We start from the raw sequence: 27,003 nt of genomic DNA on the forward strand, positions 1-27,003 counted from the left end.
CTCAACTGATATTGAAAATATTAGTGGTTTAAACATATGATATCTCACAAATTATTGGTTTAAACCATTGATTTTTCAAACTTTAGGGGTTTAAACCAATAGTGTGTGAGAAATAATTTGTATAAATAATTGATCTTTAAAAGATTAGGAGTTTTCTTAATTGGTTTATTATATATTACAGGTTTAACCCAATGAATTCTCAAAAATAATTGTTTCAAACCATTTATTTCTCAAATGGTTTAGAAACTATAGGTTTTAAACCATTGATTTTTTAAAAATTAGGAGTTTCCTCAAGTGGTTTAAGAAATATTAGGGGTTTAAACCAATGATTTCTCACAATTTAAGTGTTTCAACCAATAATGTATGTGAACTTATAAGTTTAAACCATTGATTTGTGAAAATTTATGTCTTTATCAACTGATTTACAAAATACTTAGGGTTTAAACCAATAATTTATTATCAATTGTTTGTCTAAACGATTAATTTTTAAAAAATTAGGGGTTTTCTCAACCGATTTTGGGGTTTAAACCAGATATTTCTCCCAAATTATTGGTTTAAACCATTAATAGTTTAAAACTTAATGGTTTAAATCAATAATTTCTGACAAACAGTAGGTTTAAACCATGAATGTTTCAAAAATTAGATATTTTCCAACTGATTTTCTAAAAATATGTTGTTTAAACCAATGATTGTTCACAGATTATTGGTTTAAACCATTGATATTCCAAAATTTAGGTGTTTAAACCAATAATGTCAGAGAAATTATTAGTTTAAACCATACATTTTTCAATAATGTGTTCCCAATAACTTAAGGAGAACAATAACTGAAAAAAATAAGGGGTTTTTCAGAATTTATGAGAACAATAACTGAAACAATTGAAGGAGAAAGTCACAGTGAGAGGGGTACCAACCTGAGAAGCGAGCCGCCGTGTGCGGAGCGCCCTCTTTTGTGCCGATGCCGGGGACAGAGAGAGAGGAGAGGTGGTTTGAGGTTTTGAAAATAAAACAGGTGAGAGAGTGGGAGAGAAGTGGTTTGGGGTTTTGAAAATAAAAAAGTGAAAAGTAATCATCACCTGTAATTTGATTTGACAGGGGGAGAGAGAGGGAGAGGGAGAGAGAAAAATGTACAGTGAGGGGCATTCCCGTCGAAACAACACTTTACATTGGTCACTTCCAAGGGTCATTGTCATATCAAACCCCTTTTTTTTTTTTTTTTTGGGGTTATTTTCTCTTTATAATTTCGTTTTCCTTTCGTCTTGTCCTCTGCTACCTAATCCCTTGTTCTGCTATTAGTTGGGCACTCTCCTTCTATCTATGGCTTCTTCGTCTTCCCCCTCAAGGTCCGAGGAAGAGGAGAATGAGGGTTTGGAGGAGTTAACCCTCACGTTTCGTTGGAGTGGAAAGGAATACACTGTTCGAGTCTGCGTAGACGACAGTGTGGGTGAGCTTAAACGCCGAATCTGTGAGGTCACAAACGTCCTCCCCAAACGCCAGAAACTACTTTACCCCAAACTCGGTTCTAAGCTCTCCGACGATTCACTTCTTTTCTCCCATCTCCAACTTAAGTCTTCTATAAAGATGACTATGATTGGGTAATTGGACTCCCTTTACTTCTTCTTTTTTTTATCTTCTGTGTATTGATTTTTTTATTGCAAAGCAATTTATTGTTTCTTATTTACGCTTGAACATGGCAGTGCAACATTCTCTTCCGTTTATTTTGGATTTTGGGGGAAACCCAGATGGATTCATTTCGATTTTATGGTTTTTTTTTTTTTTGTATTGTAAGTACCTGCGTGGGTGCGTTCTGGTCTTTCTGGGATTTCGGGATGTTTGTTTATTAGGGTTGTTAGAGTGTTTATGTGGCTAAGGGCATATCTCAAACTCACTCTTTTCTCTCATTCTCCTCTCTTCTCTTATCTCTAAACATGGTATCAGAGCAACTGAGGAGGTTGCTCCATATTCACCTCCTCAATCAAGTCGCCATGGAGAAAGGCATTCTTGACATCAAGTTGAAATAAGGGCCATCCTCGGTTGACAGCGAGGGATATCGGCACTCTGACATAAGGTATTTTAGCAACAGGGGAAAAAGTCTCGATGTAGTGATGCAATCCCGGAAGAGATTGCAGCGAAACCGTAGGATGGGGAGCGAATCAAACTCGGATGAGGTTAGAAATACTTCGACAAATCTAGTAGAACATTAGATTTCCGCAAATATATTCCAAAACTCAAAAGAAACAATGAGACAAAGAAGCAAACCACGATCAATACGTGCTTACATCCTTAGTAGAACATTAAGAGATCAAGCCAAATAAATTTCATAGAAAAGTTCTGAAAGAACCTAAAAAAGCCTAATGGCAAATTTCCATTCCATAATCAAAGAAAGTATCTCTCCATTACAATGCTTTCATGAGTTCTATTTATAAGAAAAGAAAACCCTAAAGCTAACTTACTACCCAAGCAACTAATCGTAGAAGTCCATCTAAAATAACATAAATAGAACCTAAAATCTTGACTAAAACTTACCTAAAATAGTAATCCCATAATAAGCATATACCATATACATAAATGCCCATAGCTTGCTCAAATCACAACCAAATTGTGTGATCTTAGGCTCATTAGATAGGTAATTGAAAAACCTTTTAAAGATACCAAAATCATGCCAAACGGATGCGATTTGATGCCGATAATGGAGGCTACAAATAACATAACGAAAATAATAATTAAAAATAGAAGGTCTTCCAAGCCGTATGTTCTTGGCAGTTTCCAACTGCATCATGTAGTCAACTCCAAATGTCTGGGTATACCCCTCTGCAACAAGGCGTGCCTTTAGGTGCTCAACTGTCTCATCTGGCGGATACTTGAAGGTAAAAGCTCAACGACATCCCACTGTCTTAGGACCATTAGGTGTGGGAATTAGGTCTCGAGTGTGATTGGCCTGAAGAGCAGCCATCTCAAGGTCCATAGCAGCACGCCTGCCCAGATGAGCAAGGGCCTCGGGCACAGACTTCGGTAAGGAAACATAGGCTAAGGAAGACACAAAACTGTGAAAAGTAGGAGTGCGATTATCATAAGAGACAAAGTGAGAAGTAGGATGAGCAGTAGAACGAGAACGAGTTCGTGAAGCAATAGGGGAGTCTACAGCCACATCAGAAGAGGGAACAAGAGGTACCTGAGAGGAAGGGGCCAAAATTGGCTGCTGAAAAGATGATTCCTTGGGCGCCTCAGGTGCAGAGTGATGGACATCTGGCCTCAGATGCCGCTGACTTCGTCTCTCTCTCCTCTCGCCACTCTCTCCTCTCGCCACTCTCCTCTCTCAACCCCCCTCTCCCTCTCCCCTTCCCTCCTTGCCGTCCAAACCCCCCCTCCTCACCTCCCACGCCCCACCCGACCCTTTTCCCACCCCCGACCCCCTCGCCTCTCCTCCCAGGCTTCACTAGCCCTCACTCCTCCTTCTTCCCGCGACCACCACCCTCCCGACCACATCAGCCCTCCACCCTAAACCTCACCCTCAACCCTTTTTTAGCTTTACTGCAAATCTTTATATGGGCTCAAACAATCTCCTAGAGCATGGTTTGAGAGATTCAGTGATGCTATTATGCGATTCGGTATGACACAGTGTGCAGTTGAGCACTCTGTATTTAGTCAAAGATCTTATGCATGCCCTTCTCATAGTCTACGTGGTTGACATTATCATTATAGGGAGTGACACAGATGGCATACAGAGGTTAGAGGCATTTCTACAAAAGACCTTGGGCGTCTGTGATACTTTTTGGGAATCGAGGTAGCTTATTCTGGTAGCAATCTCTCCTTCTCATAGAGGAAGTATGTATTAGATCTGTTAGATGAGATACATAGATCTGTTAGATGAGATTGGTTCTATGGTTAGGAAGCCAGCTGCTGTCCCCATGGACCCAAATACAAAGCTACATCCAGATGATGGAGACTTGCTAAATGACCTTGGAAGATATAGACGACTAGTAGGGAAGCTGATCTACCTCACAGTTACTCTCCCAGATATTTCATATATAGTGGGGGTGGTTAGCCAGTTCATGAGTGCACCATGCATCTCCCACTGTGCTGTCGTGATTTAGATTTTTTGCTACTTGAAAAGTGCGCCTGGCAGAGGCTTGCTATATAAGAAGCATGGTCATGAGAAGTTGGAAGGATTTTGTGATGCAGATTGGGCAGGGTTACCAGCAAATAGGAGATCTACTACATGAAATTGTACCTTTTTTGGAGGTAACATAGTATCTTGGAAAAGTAAGAAACAAGATGTGGTGGCCAAGTTGAGTGCAAATGCATAATATCGTGCCATGTCACACAGGCAGAGAACTTATTTGGTTGCACTCTCTTCTATCTGAAATCGGCTTCCGTTCCTCATCTCCTGCTTAGCATTATTGTGATAATAGAGCTGCTATTCACATTGCTACCAATCCCATTTTTCATGAGCGAACCAAGCACATAGAGGTGGATTGTCATTTCATATGCCAAAGGATCCAAAAAGAAGACATGCACTATGTTCACTAGATCTGTAGATCTGCTAGCTGATGTATTTACCAAGCCCTTTAGTAAAGCTAAGATAATTGATATTTGTAACAAGCTAGGAATGTATGACATCTACATTCCAGCTTGAGGGGGAGTGTTAGAGTGTATATCTGCCTAAGGGCTCTTTGGTCTTTGTACTTTTCTCTTTATATAAATACATAAGTGAGGGGGAGCATGTCTCCAACTCACTCTTTTCTCTCATTCTCTTCTCTTCTCTTATCTCTCAACAAGGGTTTATTGAGGTTTTGAGGTTGTTGTTTTCCATGAACAAAAAGTATGTGGAAAGAGGTAGTTTACTGCAACTTGTCCACCACAGACTGATTGATGATTGAATTTTGTTCTATTCAAACTCTCAGCGTGACTTAGAAGAGTGCTTCATGTGTTGGATGTAATCCCTCACACATGAAGTGTGTGTAGAAATTCAAATGCTTTTGAATTGACTTGTGTATAGCCCAGAGTTGTGCTTCAACATTCGACCCCGAAAGGTTCCTTGTTTTCTTTATCGCGACTTTGGAGAAATTTTCATCTATGTCCAATCGTTGATGTACCTCAACTTCTAGATCCTTGGAAGTATCTTTTGATGATCTTCTAGAGGCAACATTCGCACGAGCAAGCAGCACATGATCATGTATCTCAACAATTGTCTACTAAAAGTAATTCTGAGTCCACTAATCTGTTTTTGACTTGCAATTGGTTTTCAAAATCCAAAACAGTCAGGACCTAAGTTTGCTAGATTCTTCATTGGTGTTGGACATTGAACATTTTGACATTACCTAGAGTGCTATTGTTGCTAGAGCTTGATTCTCAGTTAGTGTTTAATGTGGCTGGATACCGTTTCATTAATAAGATTTGATACGGTAAATGAGATATCAGTAATATTCATATTTTCAAGAATCTGTGTTTTTATCAGTATCTCTAGTTTAGACTTTAGACTCAAGTTTGAGTCCAGCAAGTAGTTGAGAAAAAATTTCCCAGCTCACATACTCAGTATAGGATTGATGAAAATCACGAGTACAAGTACAGGAGTCTATCAATTCATTATTCTCATGAATGCAAGTATTTTAGCAATCCATTAATGATTTTAAACTTATTTGCTGTAGAACCTTGACCTCAAGTTGTAGTTGCATGAGAAACTCTGAAATAATAGTCCAAATCTCCCTTGCAAGTGACATATATGTTTCCTATCGAGTTTGTCTGTTTCATGGAATTTTAAAGCCACAATATTGTCATCTGGTTATTTTTTTTTCTTTGAACCATTCAAGCATGTTTAAACATGTTAAAGTATAAAAGATAAATAACGCCTTTCTCCAACAGCTTAAGCTTTTGGAGAAGTTGGTAAGTTAACATGGTATCAAAGCCAAAGATCTCGAGTTCAAACCTCCCGGATAGCAAAAATCGACATGCGATGGTCGGCCCAAAGTGGGACCACATGTGCCACGTGTTTGCCAAGTGGGCCACACGTGCGGGGGAATGTTAAAGTATAAAAGATAAATAACGCCTTTCTCCAACAGCTTAAGCTTTTGGAGAAGTTGGTAAGTTAACAAAACAAATTGAAGACAATATGATAACTTGTGATTGAACCCATCAATATACCCAAACAATTACTTCCCTCCAAGATACAGTTGACAATGAGAGATCATCATAAGTAATTTGAACCATTCAACTTCTGTGTCATGACCTCATGAACCAGATTTGACATTTCAGACATAGCACTAGAATGAGAAGAAAAAAGATAAAAATAGTCCCAAAAGAGATTCTTATTATTGAGAACTGGAGTTTATAAGGGGCCTCTACAGTTTAGCTCAATTGGTTAAGACTTTGTTTTGCAACCTTGAGGTCAGAGGTTCAATTCCAGCTTCCCCCTCTCCCTAAAAAAAATAAGCAAATAAAAGAGAGAATTGGAGGTTAGTTATTATCGACACCCCATTTTCCGGGATCCACAGTTATATACAGATTACATTTTTACTAAAGGGCAGTAAATGAAAGAGATAGATTACTTACCTACTCATGCACGCATGTACGCATGTACGTACATGTGTACGAACATGCATTTGATTGTAAGTGGATGCGTACGTGTGTACTTGCATAACTGACGTACTCACATACACACATACACCCGTATATACGTATGTATGCACATAGGTAGATACATATCCACGACCAATGAGAGTTGAAGTGGGGATTAGTGTTTAAAAACAAGGTTGCGGTGTGTAACGCAGCCGAAGAAAATCCTAGTGGACTCGGCATGGCACATGCGAGTACTCGGTTGACAGGGCTTAGTACTCGGTTGACGTGGTCATAATTCGGGAGAGTCAAAGGAGTTTTTATTGACTCTGTAGGGAAAAATGCGGAACGCGGATGTGACGCGACGCGGAATGTGGCCATGGTAAAAATGAGTTGTCTCGGGGAAGTCGACGAGGACGCAGAGGAGTTTTAAAACTATGGTGGGCATCGCCATGATGTGTATTTTGACACTAGCAAATTCTTCATCACCTTTTTGAACCATAAACAGCTGTTCGATAGGAGAGGTTTGATTCTATGGTAAATAAGTTAAGATCTCTATATTTGAGTACAGGTTTGGTTAGTTATGAAGTCCTTAACATTTGGATATCTTCAGAACCTTTGTTCCTGCTTTGTTTAGGATACACAATTCAATTTTATGCGTATGTGATGCCAAGTCCAGATGTTTTCTGAATGTACTGTATTGAATTTGGATAATATCTTTAATCATGTAGTCACCTAACACTGATTTTCTATTACCGTGGAAGATGATATTATTTCCTAACACTGATTTTCTAGTACTGTGGAAGATGATATTATCGTGGACCAAGTAGATGCTCCGGAGATAATTGATGATTTTGAACTTGGACAAGATGAAGTTGTTGACATTAAAGATAAAGGGGTCAACAAGCAGAAATTGAGGCGCCGTATTAATCAATATAAGGTTAGTTAATTTACGAAAAGTGCGTTATTTTGTATAATTACCATTATGTTAGTTCCTCTTGCTCATGGGAAACGTGGTTTAACTCTTCTCCATTTGACATATGAATGTCCTGCAACTTGTGTTCGAGTAGATCTGGCTGTTTATTACACATGTCAGATTTACATGATGTAAGAAAGCATTGTTGATTCATTTCTTATCGCATGCAGCATCCTCACGTAAATCTTTGCTCACTATAGACAGTTTCCTTCACACAATACTTTGGAATGCTTGAGTGGGCTTGTTTTCACATTTGTAGTGTGTGGATTTTGTGAAAAATGGAGGTTCACTAGGGTAGGCTTTGAGCTCATCTCAAAACATCGGTTCTCTAATCCTGTTAATTTCCAATGCCATATTGTGTGTGTATAGATTGAAAATTCTACTCACACCTTAAAAGGTGAGGGTTAGAATGAGGGATAATACACAATAAGGGTTTCTTCCTAACAACTAATGAGGGTGTTTTGTCAGAAGGTACGAGACAGTGTTCCACGCTGTAGGGTGAGAGTTGCAGCTCCCTGTATCTATGTGTATATATCCAAATAAGATTTTAGCGCATACGTAGTACCACTAATACTTTATATGATTACGTTTGAATGGCGATAGAATTTTTCTTCGATCTATGGAGATTTCTGGGTCCAAATTATCCTGGTTGAATATCAGAGATCAAAACTAAGCCTTGGAGGTAAAAGGCAGCAGGGTCCCCAATTAGAAAAGTGTATTCTTTGCTCCTTGCATTTTCTTGTCATCAGAGCTTTAAAAACTGGATTCGGTGCTCGTTACATTTTCTTGTCATCATAGCTTTAAATTGGGTTACAGATAGATCGCTATTCTGGTTGTTTTGATGACGACGATTCACCCTTTAATGCTACGTTTGTGGATGCAACATTCAGTGTATCTATTCCCATTTCATTTATTGGCTAATCTCTTGTTGGTTCTATTCCCCTAAAAGGGTCTTTTAAAATTTCTTTGCATCCCCCGGTTATAAATGGTGTTGATGACTGTCACTTAGTGATGGAAATCAATTAAATGTGCACACTCAAAAAATAAGAGAAGATAAGTCTACATAGACCTAATCTGCTCTTCATAAATCAAATCTGTCAGATTCGAGTATTGCGTTTGTGCCTCCTATCCAAATGTTTCTATCCATGCTCATTGCCATTCACATGGCGAATGCCTTGGAAGTCTCATCTAATTATTAACTTTCTTTCTTATGAGTCTCTTTCTCCTTAATACAAAGCATATCTATCCTCTATTTCCTCTTTAAAATTCCGTCCAAAGTTGTGGATGGCTTGGCTCATCTGAAGTGGAAAGAGGCCATGCTAGAGGGAAAGCAGGTGTTGGATAAAAAGATAAAAAGTAAAACTTCAGGTCTGGTCATGCTACCTAAAGGAAAATTCTGTTTGGGTGTAAATGGATACAAACCACAAAGCACAAGCCTAGTAGTGCCAATGAACTATGTAATACCTGATTATTCGAAAGCAAAACATTATCTTGGCTAGGTCATTGATACCTAAGACTCAGGGTCCTCTCAAGCATTTGTTGGGGGTTGAGACCAAAGACTCTTTGGGTGCGCTTGCATACATTTCTTGGGGTTGATATTGCTTGGTCAATACATTGGATTTATATATCCCAATCTAAGTATCTTCTTGATCTGCTAAAGGAAACAAGTAAATTAGGAGAAAAACCAAATTGAGACGCATATAGAAGAAAATCATAAGCTTCATGACCAACAAGAGAGATGTATCGATGATAGAAGTGTTGGGTAGCTTGTTTGGGTCTGTATTGAAGGTTGAAATGGAGTTGGGGTAAGAGGCCAACATAAAATATGCTAGGGCCCAGTTCTTTACAGTGGGGTCTAGCTGAAAGTCATAGATCGATGGCATTCGATTGGCATTGCTAGGTAGTTTGAGGTTTGTGGCTGAGAATCCTCGCAGAGATATGGTTTGTGCGCAGTTTGCAGCGAACAAGCGGGGGGGGGGGGGGAGGAAGGAGATGGTGCGAACATAGGGTTCACGGGTGCATTGGAGAACTTTTATGAGCTTAATGAATCAAAGCCTTCAATTAAAGGGGGTGTCTGTAACAAAATCGGGTCTGAGAAGGCAAGAAACTGAGATAGGTCAGATCTCACCCGCTGGTATGCACATCAGCCTGCAATCTCATAACGTAGAAGGCCCAAGAGGAGTGGTGGAGAAGCCGTGGAAGTCCGATCAGTCCAAGGGCAGCATCAGTCATCAATATATCATGTCTTGGTTATGGTGGAAATATGCACGTGCGCAGTCGTGGCAGCAAGATCGTCGAGATGCGGTGTAAAACTGCCACAAATGTAATGTAAACTTGAGTGAAATTAGTTGCACAGCCCCATAGACAACATAGTGTCCTCATGAAGAAAATAAGATGAAGAAATGAAGTATAGGGGAGTCGAGTGGAAAAAGGTATAGAAGGCTATAACCAACAAGATTAACAGCCAAGTGAAGGAAAGAAAGAAAAGGCTGCAGTAAACACGTGGAAAGGTAGGGAGGGATTGTCGACAATGGAAAGAAGAATAAATAAAAGAATGGAGGGAAAGGAGAGGAGAGGGAAGAGAAAAGGGGACTGGTGTAGTCATGGACTATAATCCAGTCACACGACTGTCATGGAGAGAAAACTGAGGGGTAGAGGGAAAGAAAGAAAATGAGGGAAAGAAGAGAAAAAGAGAAAATAGAAAGAAGGGAGAGAAGGGAATGAAAGGAGAGGGTGGAGAGGAGAGAAAAGAGGAGGAAAGGAGAAGGAAACGAAGTGGATGAAGGGGAAGGGGGAGAAAGTGACTCCTACATTGTGCTGCTATGAGGAGGGCAGGGGACACTCTGCTTCATGTCCAATTAATTTGGTTTTTCTCCCCTTTAGCCTCTCTTTATAGAGGTTTTAGTGTCTAAGTGAGTGGGCCCAACTAATTGGTCAATAAGATAAAATCCTTAACTCATTCAACTTAATGACCTAAGTGAAATAAGGTTAAGGGGTGGGCCATGGTCAAAGGCATAAGTATGGGACAATTATAGCAAGGTGAGGTGGCGGGCCCTACTTGATGTGGGCACCCTCAGATCTATGTTACTAAAAATACTAGCATTCCTAAAATAGTAACTCTCCAAAATAGAAAGTGCTAAAAAAAGAAAGTGACCAAAAATAAAAACTAGGCTAAATGACAAGAAATCATGGCTTGATCATATTAGTTCTTTCCGAGTGGGAAGAACTCGACCCTGTCAAGTAGAGGTTCGTAACAAGGTGGAAGAAATCCTCCCCGAGTCGGCACAACTCAGCATCATCTATCCATGTGCAGTCGGTCAACGGCCGATCTCTCCAACGGATAAGTTACTGTCGATGTGATCCTTGAAGAGTGTCAGTCATCCTAATGTCCATGATATCATTAATCTGATCCTTCACAGGTGAGCTCTATCTATATCATCAATCTGATCCGTCACAGGTGAGCTCAATATGAGTTGTAAGGTGGCAATATCATCGGGCTTTGGCAGGCTACCAACTGAAAATTGCCCTCGTCGAAAATAGGCCATCATCAAATCCCCTATGCCACCCGTCTGGTATCTTTGGTGCTGACCAATAGCTACCCGGTACCTCTCGTTACTTGTGCTTAGTTGCTCCAACATCTCTTGCTGTACTTGATGAGATGAACGAGATCCTTGACCTCACCACTACACCGACCAGGATAAGACAATTGGGTATGACTTAAAGATGGGGAATGAGGATTTCGTAGACATCAAAAGGTGACGTACTCGGGGGTTTATTAATAGAGCTATTATAAGCACATTTTGCTTGAGGCAGAACAAAGTCCTATTGATGAGGTCTCTTACTATCGGAACACATTAGTAAATTCCCTAAGCCGAGATTGACCACCTCTGTTTGCTCGTCTGTCTGGGTATGTAAGCACTATAAAATTGAAACGTCTTCCCCATTTGGCTCCATAAAGTTCCCCGGACATGACTCAACCAAGGAAGCAGGAATCTTCCCTTGCATCGGGGAATCGCGATTCCCCGGAACCCGATTTTGAATCAGGAATCTTGACGCTTCCCCAAAAAGTGGGAATCGTGCTTCCCCAAAATGGGAATCCTGCTTCCCCAAAATGGGAACGCGCTTCCTCGTCTCTTCCCATCATTTTAATTTTATGGGAATTAGAAAAATGGGAAACACGCTTCCCCGTCGCTCTTCCCTTCGCGCTTCCTCGACGCTTCCCCCGGCGCTTCACGCTTCCCGCTTCCCACCATCCTGGGGGCCTTCGCTTCCCGCTTCGCGTTTCCCGCTTTGGCAACCTTGGTCCTAACTATGCAAACCTGCATGGAAGGAGACATCCCGAAGACCCTAATATGAATGATGAAGATAGTCAATGATGAAGATAGTCTCGACTCTACTAACAGATTGACTTGTATTGTATTGAATCACATTACATCCTGATTGGGCCAACATCACATATGGTTGGTAGGCAAACCCATAGGACCAAATAATGGAACTATAGAGTATGGGCGCTAAAGGTGTCTTAAAGGAGATCCCTGAGAAGTCATCTCAAATTGATATCGACTTAAAAATATTGCTAGTCTCTCACTGGGGAGCTATGATTTAGCCGACTCTTTGAATTTATTGCTGACACACATGACGTGTCGTGTCCGACATGACACGCATTTCCACACATGTCGAAACTCCTTTCGACACTCGTAAATGTTCTGCTAGAAATGTCAAGCTTAATGTAGGCTTTTCGACAAAATTTGTACGTTGTCAAGTGTGACATTCCTTTTTATTATTTAATATTGGGTTTACCTCTTTTATTATTAACTCTTCTTTTAATACACGACTCAACTCAACTCAACTAAGCCTTTGTCCCAAACTAGTTGGGGTCGGCTAATGAATCCTTTAGAATTTTCATGAAGAAGGTGAAAGGAAGTTGTTTTCTGTTTGCCCCCACCTCTTTTTACTCCATCAACTTGGCACTAGTCACTTGTTCTCAGTGGAGCATCCAAAGTCCTACGTTGGATATGCCCAAACCATCTTAAGCGGTGTCCTCTCATCTTCTTCTCAATTGGTGCCACCCCCACCTTTTTACTGATGTCTTAATTTTTAATTCGATCTAGCCTTGTGTGGTCGCACATCCATCTAAGCATTCGCATCTTCGCTACACTCATCTTATACACATGCTGCTTCTTGGTGGCCCAACATTCTGAGCCGTACAGCATGGCTGGCATCACAACTGTCTTATAAAACTTTCCCTTCAACTTGGTAGGTATTTTACGATCGCACAGAACTCCTGAAGCATGCTTCCACTTCAAGTAACCTGCTCTTATTCTGTTGTTAACATCCTCTTCAATCTCTCCTTCCTTATGTAGGATTGAACCAATATAGCGAACTCTTCTTTTAATATACACTCGTTTTTCTCTCTTCTTTAACTAATATTTGTTGTTATATCCCTTCTCCAAAACCTAAAACTCTAAATAAACTCTTATTCTATTATTATATTCATTGTATCCTATTGGTTTTTTTTTTTTTTTCCATTTCCCCATTTTTGTTTTAGCCCTGTCCTTGTTTCTAAATTTTGATGGTTTGCCGTGTTTGACACATCGTGTCTGTGTCGACACGTGACACTCGTGTTCGTGTCCACAAAGCATAGCTGGGGAGTCATCTACGCTCCTTTTCACCAAAGATGTCGACACATCCTTTGACGGTCTAGGGACATCCTTGATGAGAATCAACTTAATCTTCTTGTCGTGTCTAACGAAGGGATACATGTTCTTTTAACCATCATGTATGGCCTTGCGATCGAATTGCCAAAGACGACCTAGTAGAATTTGGCACACCTCTAATGGAGCTACAGCACACCAAACTGAGTCTCGATAAACATTTTCATTGGAAAAGTTTACAGGACATTGGTTCTTAAATGAGGCCTTGACCCCACCTCTGATCCATGCGCACTCATATGGGTGAGTGAGTGTCCTGGTCTTCAGTGACAATGATAGAGATCAGGTTCTTAGCACTCCTACTATCGACAATGATAGTGTAGATCTCACCACCTGTTGTGCAAGTGGTGTCGAAAATAATGTTTCTCAACTATTCATCCATGCCTGGTTTTGAGGGGATACTATACGTGATGAATCACACAAACGGCCTCCACATGTTCCCCATCCAGGATAGCTTCATCATACTCTCTCTCAAGCTCATCCATGACCTCTTGTCAAGAATTCTTATTATGGGAAGCATGTTCTTCAGGTTCGGTGTTATCCTCACGTTCTACTTCTTTTGATCGTTTGAGGATTGAATCCCCTATGTGGACAATTAGACGACATATGACCCGACCCGATTCGCCACACTTAAAACATTTAAAGGCGATGGTGGATGATTTGGGCCCAAGAAGACCACAACCGGCACTTGCCTCACCTACAAGGACTTTCGTATCAGTGCTCTTAGTACGAAGAGTGGAATTTGATCGACTGACCAAAGAGCCTAGTGGTATAGCTAGAGGGGCTCTGTCAGTATCCTGTCGTTGAAAAAGATGGGTCATCTATTGAGTGGAGAAAGTTATTGGAGGTTGTAACCAACAAGATTAACAGCCAAGTGAAGGAAAGAAGGAAAATGCAGTAGTGGAAGGTTGTCGGCATCACGTGTCTAATAGCAGGTCGACACTTGTCCAGAGTCGTGTCCATGTTGACACATGTCGAAACGGGTCTGCTAATGCTGCAAATTGTCGATGAATCTTAGCTTATGACACAATTATTGGGGACAAGTATGGGCGGGGTTGGGAGAGATTGGGATAATTGAAACTTGTCTTTTGGACCAAGTTCGGCTATATGGAAGTTCATTTGTGTTTCCTATACATCACTACGAGTCATTAGTTAGATTTAGAGTGGGGAGGGGAGAGGGGATAAGATTTTGGGTAGATCTTTGGATAGATGTCTCAACTTTGTAATGCATTTCCGAACCATTACCTTTTATTAACGACTGATAAAGATGCTAGAGTTTGTGACTATATGGAACTGAGGAGGGATGAGTGTTTGAAGTAAGTCATTAGGCTTTGGCAAAATCTTAAGGATAGTCAAATAGTATGTCTTTCCTCTTTATTAGGTGTCCTTAGCTCCTATTATTGCTCGCCCAGCTTGCCTAATTGTAGACTGTGAATCCTTGAAACTCAACGTTCTTTCTCCAATCGCCCATTTTCCACATATTGATCTCGCTAAACAAGGAAGACTCACATTACAATGATTTGGAAATCCATTGCGCCTCCCCAAGTAGTGGCTTTTGCTTGGATGGTGGGGAATAAAAAGATCGACACTTGTGAACGCCTCAAAAGAAGAAAGCTTCACTTTGCCAGCCAATGTGTTTAATGCAAGAAAGGAAGTCATTGGATGATCTAGTGGTGCATTGCCCGTTATTTCACCGACTATGTCAGGCTACTATCAGATGCTTTGGCCTATCTTGGGTGCTCCAAAGATCCATGAAGAATACCATGCTGCATTGGAGTGGTGGTCTTTTTCGTGGAGTAAGACAGGTTCTTTGGAGGTTAGTACCATAGGCATTGGTTTGGCACATACAAAAGGAGACGCATAATCGCATTTTTATATAAAAAAGAGGTGACGGACTGATGGGGAAGTATATTATTATAAATCAAACGTGATCCCATTTTTTGGGGAGGAAATAATAAATGTCTCTAATTACAGTATTTGAGATTACGATCATGAATGAAACATGAGTGGAGATTAAAGGAAAATGTGATTATGCGTGAAGATAAATTTTGATGAAATCTCAAAAGGAAATTCTAGTCATGCGGGCATTGACATCATCTTTCGCGACTCTGTTGGACGAACTTTACCTATGATCTAGCCGACACTTTGAATTTATTCCTGACACGTGTCCTGCCGTGTCCGACACAACGCGCATGTCCACCCGTGTCGACACTCCTTTGGACACTTTTGAATGTACTGCTATAACTGTTGGACTTAATGTGGGTGTGTGCACACGTTTTTGTGCCGTGTCAAGTGTGACATTCTGTTTTATTATTGCATATTGTGTTTACCTCTTTTATACTCTACTTTTATTATAGACTCTTTTTTAGCTCTTCTTTAACTGGTATTTGTTGTTCTATCATATATATGCTTTCTATTTTAGCCATGTCCCCATTTCTAAATTTTGGTGTTTCACCGTGTCCGATACTGCATGTCCATGTCGACACACGACACCCGTGTCCGTGTCTACAAATCATTGAACTTTACTCTTTTTTTTCTGGTCCAACCGGGGTATATGATTCTAATGAGGCGGAAGAAAGAGCCCTAATGTGGGGTTTGAGATGGTAAGCAAATTCTATAAACGGTCGCTTAATTATTGACGGGAATTCAGCGATTGTTTTGGCATGGGCTAGCAACAAAGCAAGTTGACTGTGGAAGTTAGCAAACATTATCATGCAGGACAATACCTAGAATAGGGAAGATCCTACACTCCTAATGGGATAATGGGTTCTAGGAAAGTTTAGGGCTAACTCTTAAGAGAGGCTAAAGACACCTACTGGTTAACTAGGGTTGATTTAAGGCAGAATTAATTGGCGGACAGCAGCAATATTGAGGCTTAAATTTGCATTAAATAATGAGAAAGAACACAATTAGCATGAAATAAACCTTAAACAAATTAGTCGACAGTTAAAGGGTCCTTCGAGTAACTAGTTAAGGGCAAAATTAGACTAAAACGGGGTTTTAAACGTGCGACCAAGTAGAATAATTAAAACAGTACCAAAACCTATGAATTAAACCTTATTTTGATGAGAAATCAGCAATAATCCAATGAAAAACAGTAATAAATTTCTGCGGCAACAAAACAGGGTCAAAGCGGTCCAATTTAGGCCAAAAGGGTATTTTGGTAATTTGGACAGATCTGGAAATTCTGGGTAAAATGCTGTGGGTTGAAAAATAATAGGTTTAAATAATGAAATAAATCAGATTTTCAGGTTTAGAGGGCTGCTATGTTGGCCGATTATTCTTTCAATCTCCAAAAGCAAGTTTTGGGGCTTGAAAGGTGTGAAAATTTGATTGGCCTCGAAAAGAGTTGTAAAACTATGAATTTTGATTGCTATGACTAAGGTTTAATCCCAAAATAAGTCCTTCAAAGTTTCAAGATGAGATCTTAAACGATGTAGGTGATATTTGGATTTTGGGTTTTTGTATTTTAGGGTTCAAGAACACACAAAAATTGAAGAACTAATGGCTTACTTGTTTATGGCTGATTTGAGAGGAGAATAGAAGTGAGAAGATGAGAGGGGATTGAGAAGAATGGCTCCAAGCCACTAAGAAGAGAGAAGAGAAGAAGTTCCAAGCTTCAATAGCTTCTTTTGCAAAAACTTTAATTCCCTATTCAAAAGTCAAAAAGTCCATTACAATGCTTACATAACATATATTTATAAGAAAAAGAAACTCTAGAAGAATGACTTACAATGCTTACATAACATATTTACATAACATATATTATATAAAGTACATTTTACCAGGACGACCGTGGTTGTATGACAGAGATGTTGTGCACTATGGGAAATCCAACACATATTCGTTTGAGCATAAAGGGAAGAAAATTACTTTACAGCCGTGCCCACCAAAGCAAATCAAAGTGGTTGAAGGGAAGTGAAATACAAGTGTGACAACCCAAGAAGGGGGGTGAATTGGTCAATTAAAAATTTTGGGCTTAATTAAAATTAATTTACTAATTAAGCACTTATTAATCTAACCCTTGTTCAAATATTCAAGATCATGAAATTTAGAGTTTAGATATTACTTTAAGCCTATTTGCCCTAACCCTTGTTTTAATAAAATATAAATACAAGAAAGGGTAGAATTTACCAATCACCACTAAGTGCAAAGAGAAGGAGGAGAGAAGGCATCCATAAGGCACAAGATTTATAGTGGTTCGGTTTATCACAATACCTATTCCACTCTTCCAAGTTTATCTCCTTGGGGTGCTCCACTAAAACATTGAGATTCTTCAAAGGGTGAATCTCAAAGCCGTATACCCTACTCCTTCAACTTCAAAGGGGACACACCATTTCTGCACGAAGCCTTGCCGAGGGGACACACCCTCTGACAATGATTCGCCTTTGTTAACGGGCCGAATCGAAGACCCTCAAGAACAAATGAAGAAAATAAAAATAGAACTCTCTCTTGCTTCTTGATAGGTGGATTACAACTTTAATAGCTCACAATCACTCCTAGGAAGATAAAATGTAAAGCCTAAAGAGTTCCTCTTGATAAAATGTAAAAATCAACTTCAAAGAGGTTTTGCTTTTGATAGAAGGTTTATCTCAAAGAAAATGGGTTTTGATCTTTCTCAAATGTTCAAAAGCTTGTTTAGATAGGTTTTAATCATGTATATATAGTGTATTTGAAAATATGACCGTTTGAGGGTAAAACTGTAAATAACTGGGTTGGAAAACTCAACCTGCGAAAGCCCCAACGGCTAGTTTGCCCGACCATCGCGGTCGACCGAGCCACCTGGGTCACCCCCCTATCGGGCGCCCTTTTTTTTTTTTTTCAAATTCCTTACCGTCGCGGTCAACCGGCTCGATGGCGGTCGTTCGTCGAGGGCTACCTGTTCGCTCAAATTTAAGCACAAAAACCTATCCGCGGTCGACTGACCCACGACGGTCGCCCGCCCAAACCCATGACAGAATGGTTCTGTTGAAACAGAACCCATTCCGCGCTCGCCCGGCTTGACCTGGTCGACTGACCCGATAAATTTCGAGATGCCCTGGAATTTCAGGTTCCATCCCGCGGTCGCCCGGCATAGCCCGGTCGACTGGCGTTGTGTAAAATTTCATTTTTAACTTTAAAAATCAGGGGCTTTGGGCCATGGTCTTTGGGCTTAAGGCCTAGGTTTTCAAACACATTTTTGGGTGTGTATGGTTTTCAAAGATCTAAAGAGTTAAGTATTAAAACCATTTGAAAACCTATTGAAAGTACAATTTTATATAAAACCAAGAGGACTCTAAAAATACATTCTAAAAATTATACCGTTGAGTCTTCTTGGAATGTATTCGCTCCTTTGCACTTCCTTGGACTTCTTTGGCTTGAGTGAACATCTTGAACTCGTTCTAGCTCTTGTGACTCCCTCCAATCTTCAATGCATGTTGTGGGGTACATGAGGTGTCACTATGGTATGTTCAACTCCAAGCTCTTTCTTGACACTTGCTAGGAACTTGTGGAATCTTCATGTTGAGCTTCTTTACTCGAACATCTTCAAATGAGGATGTCTTCATTGTAGGTGGAAGCTCTTGGTTCCTTTGATACTTGATTCACAAGCCATGTGTTAAGAAGAGTTGTGTAATGGCAATTATGACATGAAAATCCTACATACAACACAACACCTCAAAGCAACACATTAGTCATAAATGCTAATCAATTTGGTTTGCTAGCATCAAAACAAGAGGGAAGGTGAATGATTAACCCATGGGAACCCTTGGGCTTACATTCTCTCCCTTTTTTATGATGGCAAACAAATTGATTAGAGAGACAGGAGATATTAAACAAATAAATGAATAAGCATTAAACACTATAAACAATGAAGCAATGCTCCCCCTCATTATATGCACAAGTTTATAAGGATAATGTAAAGCATGCGGTGCATACAAAATATGGACTACCTAATCAATTCTCAAAACTCTCCCCCTTTTGGCAACAGCAAAAAATTAGGGATATGTAAGTGAAAGTGCAAGTGGGGTGTCAAGATGAATGATAGCTTATATAAGCTATATATATGGTATATGATATAACATTCATGCTTATAGAATGCTTATCAAAATAGAAAACAAAGTACATGATAAGCCCCCCCCCCCCCTTTTTTTTTTATTTTGATCTAAAGATTTTGCAAGTTTAGCACAAGTATGGGGGCAATAAACTATGTGAGCACATCACAATGGTCTATATAAACATGAATAAGAAACCATTAAGTTCTCCCCCTATGGATTTGTCATTGGCCATAGGTGAAACCTATGATATAGGGCATGCCAAGGCAAAATGGTTGAAAATGTAAGAGATTTGAGCACTTGGGCTCCATTTGCAACTTTTGAAGAAGAGAAGTCTCTACCTAAGCAAGGATATGCTCAGATCTATGACATAACTATTTGAGTTCACAAGTTGCACCATGAGGGGTTCTTTGGACAGTAAGCAGACAAGTCTCTTCCAGAGCATGTATATGCTCTGAACTGTGATATAGTCAGGGGGAGCTTACATTTGAAATCACCTTAACCATTCAAAAATTTGCTCCATTCAAATGATAGTCACAGATGGAATTGGAATGGATGATTATTAGACATGAGATATGGCAATAAAAAGAGTATAGTCTAATAAACACATGGATAAAAGAATCAAACCATTGAAGTACATGAACATGTCCATGGCAACCAAAAGATCATGTATATATATAGATAAGAGGCATGAAGCTTCATATACATGAACAAGATGGAAGATTGATACCACATTTCAATTAATATCTTTTGAAAGGATAAAAGTGGTATTTGAAAATCTCTCGAAAGAAGTACAACTGAATTGTACATTCTTCTTTCCGTAACTCTTCTTCAAATGTTTAGAAGAGCTTATATCAATGCTTGACCCTTTCTTCCATGTAAGGGTAGCATCTTTAAAAGTTCTTCCCAGATTGAGAGATTGTGTACTTGTTTTAAATCTTCTCCTTCATCAAAATGATATCCTTGCGAGGATGCTCATGAAGTGCACATGCCAGCCTTTACTCATGACCATCTTATCACATCTGGCATGATGGAAGGAGACAAGTACCCAGACAAGCTGCGAAGGACATATGATTTGAGTGGAGTCCTCCGAAGCAAAAATCTTGGAAGAGATGATGGGACATGACAAACTCAAAAATATTTTTAAATCATCCCTCTTCCAAGAAATTGTCATTGACCTTTGATAATTCTTATAATGTAAGGCCTGACAATATACAATGGCTTAGATATAAATGTAAAAAGCACAGCCATTGGATCTTATCATGATAAAATATTTTCATTCAAAAATACATGATAAGAGATTATTTCATAGACAATGAGATGATCATCTCAAGCACTGTCCAATGAAGAAGGGTTCTAGAGATTTTTCAAACTCTAGAGCAAGATACTTATCATTGGCAGAGATAGAAACATACAGTCTATCCAAGAAAAGTATAAGGCCTAAAAGGATATGACACTAAGGCTTTAGGCCAAGGGAACTTGTCGGAAGATGAGAGATGATCTCAAATATAAAGAATAGGACAAGACCCAACTACAACACATATGGAGTAATGTAGCTCCACATGAGTGTATTTATCATATGTGATCCACATCAAACATCATATGATAAGATGGAAATGACAGATATAAATGTAAAGCTCCTCCTTTATTAGAGACTCATATATGGTATGAATCCAAAGGGCTGTCCTAACACAAAAGCACCGAGGGATTTAAAGATGAATGATTTGCAATCTACCCTTGGGCTACTAATGCATGATTGTTAGGGGTAATCAAGTAATTCCAAAAGAGATGACAACCTAGCAGACAATGCACTCCCTAATTATGTGCACACACACACATATATATATATCATATATATAAGCAACACTTCAATGCACATATGGCTTTATCATGGTGAAGATGTTGGCTAGAAGCCAAAGAGATTAGTTGTTTTAATTGAAGATATGAGTGTACACTCTCCAACTTACTAGGTGAGAGGACAAAGAGTACCAATTGAGTGATTTTTAACTTTAGGTTTACCATCTTTACCATGCAACCAATACCATTCAAGGGGATGAAACTATAGATTTTATAGATATGGCAACTTAGCTCAAATCTATAGAAAGTAGACAACAGAAAAATAGACTATAGAGGAATATGTCTGAGAGAGACATCTATGACTCATATAAGAGAGAACATACCACTATGGATAGTCATGAGCAAGATATGACATTTTAAATCATTCATGGATCGTCTACCATGTTTGGACACAATGATCATGACACAAAAGAGTTCCTGGTCCAAACATCTATACCTACATCCACAAACCACAATACAAAGGTAGGGTATTAAGCACCAAGTGCATAATCCCATGGAAAACCAAAATGTATGGGAGACAAGTGTTCCCATCACAATGCATTGTATACCAACCACCAGCATGGGTAACTGCCCAACAATGATACTAGATTCCTTAACCATTTTCAACTTTACTCAAATGAGTTTCATATATTGAATCTAGACTCATTTCCATCTTTCTTATATAATATATTCTTATATGAACTTAGGGAAGGATCCAAGGACTCTTTAGAGTATATCAAATGATAAACACTTTGGACACATGTATTCCAAAATGAACTACTCTGACTAGATATTTTCATCTTAGTCACGAGAAGATATTCTTTTTAAGTTTTTAGAACACATCTGCTTTAACCCATCAAGATTTTTTATGTATTTAATGATAATCATTAAGCACACAAGAATGGGTTTGAAGAACAACTAGGTGCATGATAATAGACATTTACACACCTAGGGCACAAGAGATGTCTAAGAAAGGATTTGAGTGGATTACCTTAGACATGGCTTTCAACTCATTAATTTTGTTAGAGATGACATCCCAAACAAGTTGAATGTCCTAACATCTAGCAAGTGCCAAATTTGTCTTAGATAGAGTTCAAATATAGAGGAAATGGACTTGATAGATCAAGTTGAACTCATGGGTAAGGAGTGACTGATTTTCATGGAAGCACACATATGATTTTCACTTTGAAATTTTGTATTGTGGATTTTCTTTGTGCATGAATACTAAGTGCAAGAAGATATGAGATAAAGTGTGTGTACTTAGACTAAAAATTCTAGGATGATATTCAATAAAATACAAAGATATAGTCTACAACAAGTATATCATTGTTTTGCTTATAGACTATAGCATGGCTGTGATGTGATCATTCAAGCACAATTTGCAAAGATACATTCTATTAAAACATGAATAATGGTATGTATCTAAGCTAAAAAAAGAAATGATATATCATATAAGCACAAGTTATCTATATACAAAGAATGCAACATTTAAAATATAGTATCTAGAGAGCATTCATATGATATAACAATTAAGCACAATCCCATACATCAATATATTCAATAAATAGTTTGAGTGGGGGACTTTGGAACTCAAATTACTTTGGTTCCGACCAAGTTTGTTTGCGGGAGTGTATCTTTCTTACCCAAACAAACTTGTTTGACTTCACAAATCTAAGCTTATATCTAGATTTGTGATGTCCTAATCTACCACAATATGAACAAGAATAAACATTGGTAGATGAGAAATAACTAGAACCATGAGAATGATGAAGACAAACATGTTTGTCTTTATCCTCTTGTAATATTTGGTTCTTTAGAGAGAGTTCTTCATTTACTAATTTTGTCTCATTCACTTGATTTTCAAAACACTTTATTTGTTGAGATAAATTAGTTTTAAGTTTTTCTTCATTTTCATAAACATGTTTGTATTTTCATTTAAATCCATGTTTGTGTTTTCAAGGCATTTATTTTCTATTTCAAAGGCATTGCATCTTTTAATTAAGTCATCATTTTTATTTATCAAAATTTTGCTCAAATGACTTAATTTTTCATTTCATTTCAAACTTTCATTTACTTCCGATTTTCAATTATCTATTTGACTTGAAATCTCTTTTTGTTCAAAAATTTTATCATTTGAAAAGAGACAAATATTTCTCTCAAAAATATCTTCTAAAGTTGTCCAAAGATCTTTTGCATCGATGCATTTAAAAATTTTCTCAAAAATTTTTGGAGTTAAACCATAACATAATAAGATCATTGCCTTTGAATTCAAGGAAAATAGTTTTAAATCATTTTTAGAACATTTCCTTGAAATAGAAAATCCCCTTTCAATGACATCTAACATGTCAAAGTCTATGGATTTGAGATAGGCTAGCATTTGAATTTTTCAAGCTCTAAAATTTGTTCCATCGAAAAATGGAGGAATAAGAGCAGATTTGCCTAGCTCAAAATCCATTTGGATTGTCACGGATCTTTCTTGTAGATTTTTGAATTTAAAAATCTCTCTAAGAGCCGAAGCTCTGTTACCAAATGAAATACAAGTGTGACAACTAAGAGCGGGGTGAATTGGTCAATTAAAAATTTTGGGCTTAATTAAAATTAATTTACTAATTAAGCACTTATTAATCTAACAATTGTTCAAATATTCAAGATAATGAAATTTATGGTTTAGATATTACTTTAAGCCTATTTGCCCTAACCCCTGTTTTAATAAAACATAGATACAAGAAAAGGTAGAGTTTCTCAATCACCACAAAGTGCAAAGAGAAGGAGGAGAGAAAGCATCCACAAGGCACATGATTTATAGTAGTTCGGTCTATCACAAGACCTACTCCACTCTTCTAAGTTTATCTCCTTGGGGCGCTCCACTAAAACATTGAGATTCTTCGAAGAGCGAATCTCGAAGTCGTACACCCGACTCCTTCAACTTCAAAGGGGACACCCTTTCTGCAGGAAGCCTTGCTGAGGGGACACACCATCTTACAATGATTCACCTTTCTTAACGGGCCGAATTGAAGACCCTCAAGAACAAATGAAGAAAATAAAAATAGAACTCTCTTGCCTCTTGATAGGCGGACTACAATTTTGAGAGCTCACAATCACTCCAAGGAAGATAAAATGTAAAGCCTAAGGAGTTCCTCTTCATAAAATGTAAAAATCAAGTTCATAGAGGTTTTAGCTCAAAGAAAATGGGTTTTGATCTTTCTCAAATGTTCAAAAGTTTGTTTAGATAGGTTTTAATCATGTATATATAGTGTATTTGAAAATATGACCGTTTGGGGGTAAAACTGTAAATAACTGGGTTGAAAAAGTCAATCTGCGAAAGCCCTAACAGCTAGTTTGCCCGACCGTCGCGGTCGATCGAGCTACCGGGGTCGCCCACCCCTATCGGGCGCCCTTTTTTATTTTCAAATTCCTTAGCGTCGCGGTCGACCAGCCCCATGGCGGTCGCCTGGCGAGGGCTACCTGTTCGCTCAAATTTAAGCTCAAAAATCTATCCGCGGTCGACCGACCCACGACGGTCACCCGCCCAAAACCATGACAGAATGGTTGTGTTGAAACAGAACCCATTCCACGGTTGCCCGGCTTGACCCGGTCGACCTGCTCGATAAATTTCGAGATGCCCTGCAATTCCAGGTTCCATCCCGCAGTCTCCCGGCATAGCCCGGTCGACCGACCCTGTGTAAAATTCCATTTAAAAATCAGGGGCTTTGGGCCATGGTCTTTGGGCTTAAGTCCTGGGTTTTCAAACACATTTTTGGGTGTGTGTATAGTTTTCAAAGATATAAAAAGTTAAGTACTAAAACCATTTGAAAACCTATTGAAAGTGCAATTTTACATAAAATCAAGAGGGCTCTAAATACATTTTAAAAATGATACCGTTGAGTCTTCTTGGAATGTATTCGCTCCTTTGCACTTCCTTGGACTTCTTTGGCTTGAGTGAACATCTTGAACTCGTTCTAGCTCTTGTGACTCCCTCCATTCTCCAATGCATGTTGGTGGGGTACATGAGGTGTCACCATGGTATGTTCAACTCCAAGCTCTTTCTTGACACTTGCTAGGAACTTGTGGAATCTTCATGTTGAGCTTCTTTACTTGAACATCTTAAAAATGTAAGTATTAAAACCATTTGAAAATCTATTGAAAGTGCAATTTTACATAAAATTAAGGACTCTAAATACATTCTAAAAATGATACCGTTGAGTCTTCTTGGAATGTATTCGCTCCTTTGCACTTCCTTGGACTTCTTTGGCTTGAGTGAACATCTTGAACTCGTTCTAGCTCTTACGACTCCTTCCAATCTTCAATGCATATTGTGGGGTACATGAGGTGTCACCATGGTATGTTCAACTCCAAGACCTTTCTAGGCACTTGCTAGGAACTTGTGGAATCTTCATGTTGAGCTTCTCTACTTGAACATCTTCAAATGAGGATGTCTTCGCTGTAGGTGCAAGCTCTTGGTTCCTTTGATCCTTGATTCACAAGCCATGTGTTGAGAAGAGTTGTGTAATGGCGATTATGACATGAAAATCATGTATACAACACAACACCTCAAAGCAACACATTAGTCCATAAATGCTAATCAATTTGGTTTGCTAGCATCAAAACAATAGGGAAGGTGAATGATTAACCCATGGGAACGCTTGGGCTTACAGGCTTTGTTCTAAAAGGCGGCCGCCCAGGCCGCCTAGGCGCTGGGCGCAGAAAAAATGCACCGCCCAGGCCCGGGGCGTTTAAAAAAGCGGTTTCACCGCCTGGGCGTTATTGGGAGGCCGCCCAGGCCTTGGGCATTTTTGACTTTTTGTTATTATTTAATGTTTAGTGCCTATGCATAAAATGGTTTGGATTGTTATGCATTCAAGTATTTGTATTTTATATAAAAAAATGCAAGATATTATGAAAATATATTAATATCTAAACAAATGAAGAAACGCCTCAAAACGCCTAGGCGCTGGGAGCTCAGTCAGCCGCCCAGCTCTGCTCAGCGCTTTTTAGAACATTGCTTACAAGAAGGATGTTTCTTCTACTCGCAAGTCCAAGAAACCCTTGGACATTCTTAACCGGAAAGGTTTTGAGAAGGAATGTAAGGAGATTGAAGAGGTGTATGCTCTCGTGGCAAAAGAGGATTATATCCTCCAGAATGAGGCCGTTATTGAAATTCCTCCTGAGGTGAAACCGTTAATGAAAGAATATGAGGAATTATTTTATGAGGAACTACCAGATGAATTACCTCGTATGCGAGACATTCAGCATGTGGATCCTCTTTGCCGAACTTGCCCCACTATCGCATGAACCCTAAAGAACATGCTGAGTTAAAGAGGCAAGTAGATGAACTTTTGAGCGAAGTCTTGATTCGAGAAAGCCTGAGTCCATGTGCGGTACCCGCATTGCTTACACCAAAGAAGGATGGAAGTTGGCGCATGTACGTCGATAGTCGAGCCATAAACAAGATCACTGTCAAGTATCGATTTCCAATTCCTAGACTTGATGATATGCTTGACATGATGGCTGGTTCCGCCATCTTCTCTAAGATTGATCTTAAAAGCGGGTATCACCAGATTCGAGTGCGAGTCGGCGATGAGTGGAAGACTGCCTTTAAGACGAAGGACGGTCTATATGAGTGGTTGGTTATCCCTTTTGGCTTAACAAATGCACCAAGCTCATTCATGAGAGTAATGACACAGGTGCTTCGACCATTCATCGGCAAATTTTTGGTTGTTTACTTTGATGATATATTAATTTATAGTAAAACCAAAATTGCCCACTTATCACATCTTCGACAAGTGTCCGAGACTCTCAAGCAGGAGAAACTGTACGCAAACCTGAAAAATGCATTCTTCAGCAATCAAGTTATATTTCTTGGGTTTGTCGTTTCAGTTAAAGGTGTAGAAGTTGATCC

General features: G+C 39.1%; 1 protein-coding gene across 1 annotated transcript in view; it reads left to right on the top strand.

The window, feature by feature from the left end:
* The first annotated feature begins 1,245 nt into the window (after nucleotides 1-1,245).
* Nucleotides 1,246-27,003, top strand: part of LOC143882423 (ubiquitin family protein) — a 32,071-nt gene continuing 6,313 nt past the window's right edge. The window contains exons 1-2 of the mRNA XM_077385920.1: nucleotides 1,246-1,592; nucleotides 7,345-7,489. Coding sequence (XP_077242035.1) covers nucleotides 1,315-1,592; nucleotides 7,345-7,489 — 423 coding nt within the window. The 5' untranslated portion in view covers nucleotides 1,246-1,314. The remainder of the gene's footprint in view (nucleotides 1,593-7,344; nucleotides 7,490-27,003) is intronic.

Source organism: Tasmannia lanceolata, unplaced genomic scaffold, assembly GCF_043159265.1.
Source record: "Tasmannia lanceolata isolate RefF3 unplaced genomic scaffold, GAP_Taslan_0.1 ptg000002l, whole genome shotgun sequence".
NCBI lineage: Eukaryota > Viridiplantae > Streptophyta > Magnoliopsida > Canellales > Winteraceae > Tasmannia > Tasmannia lanceolata.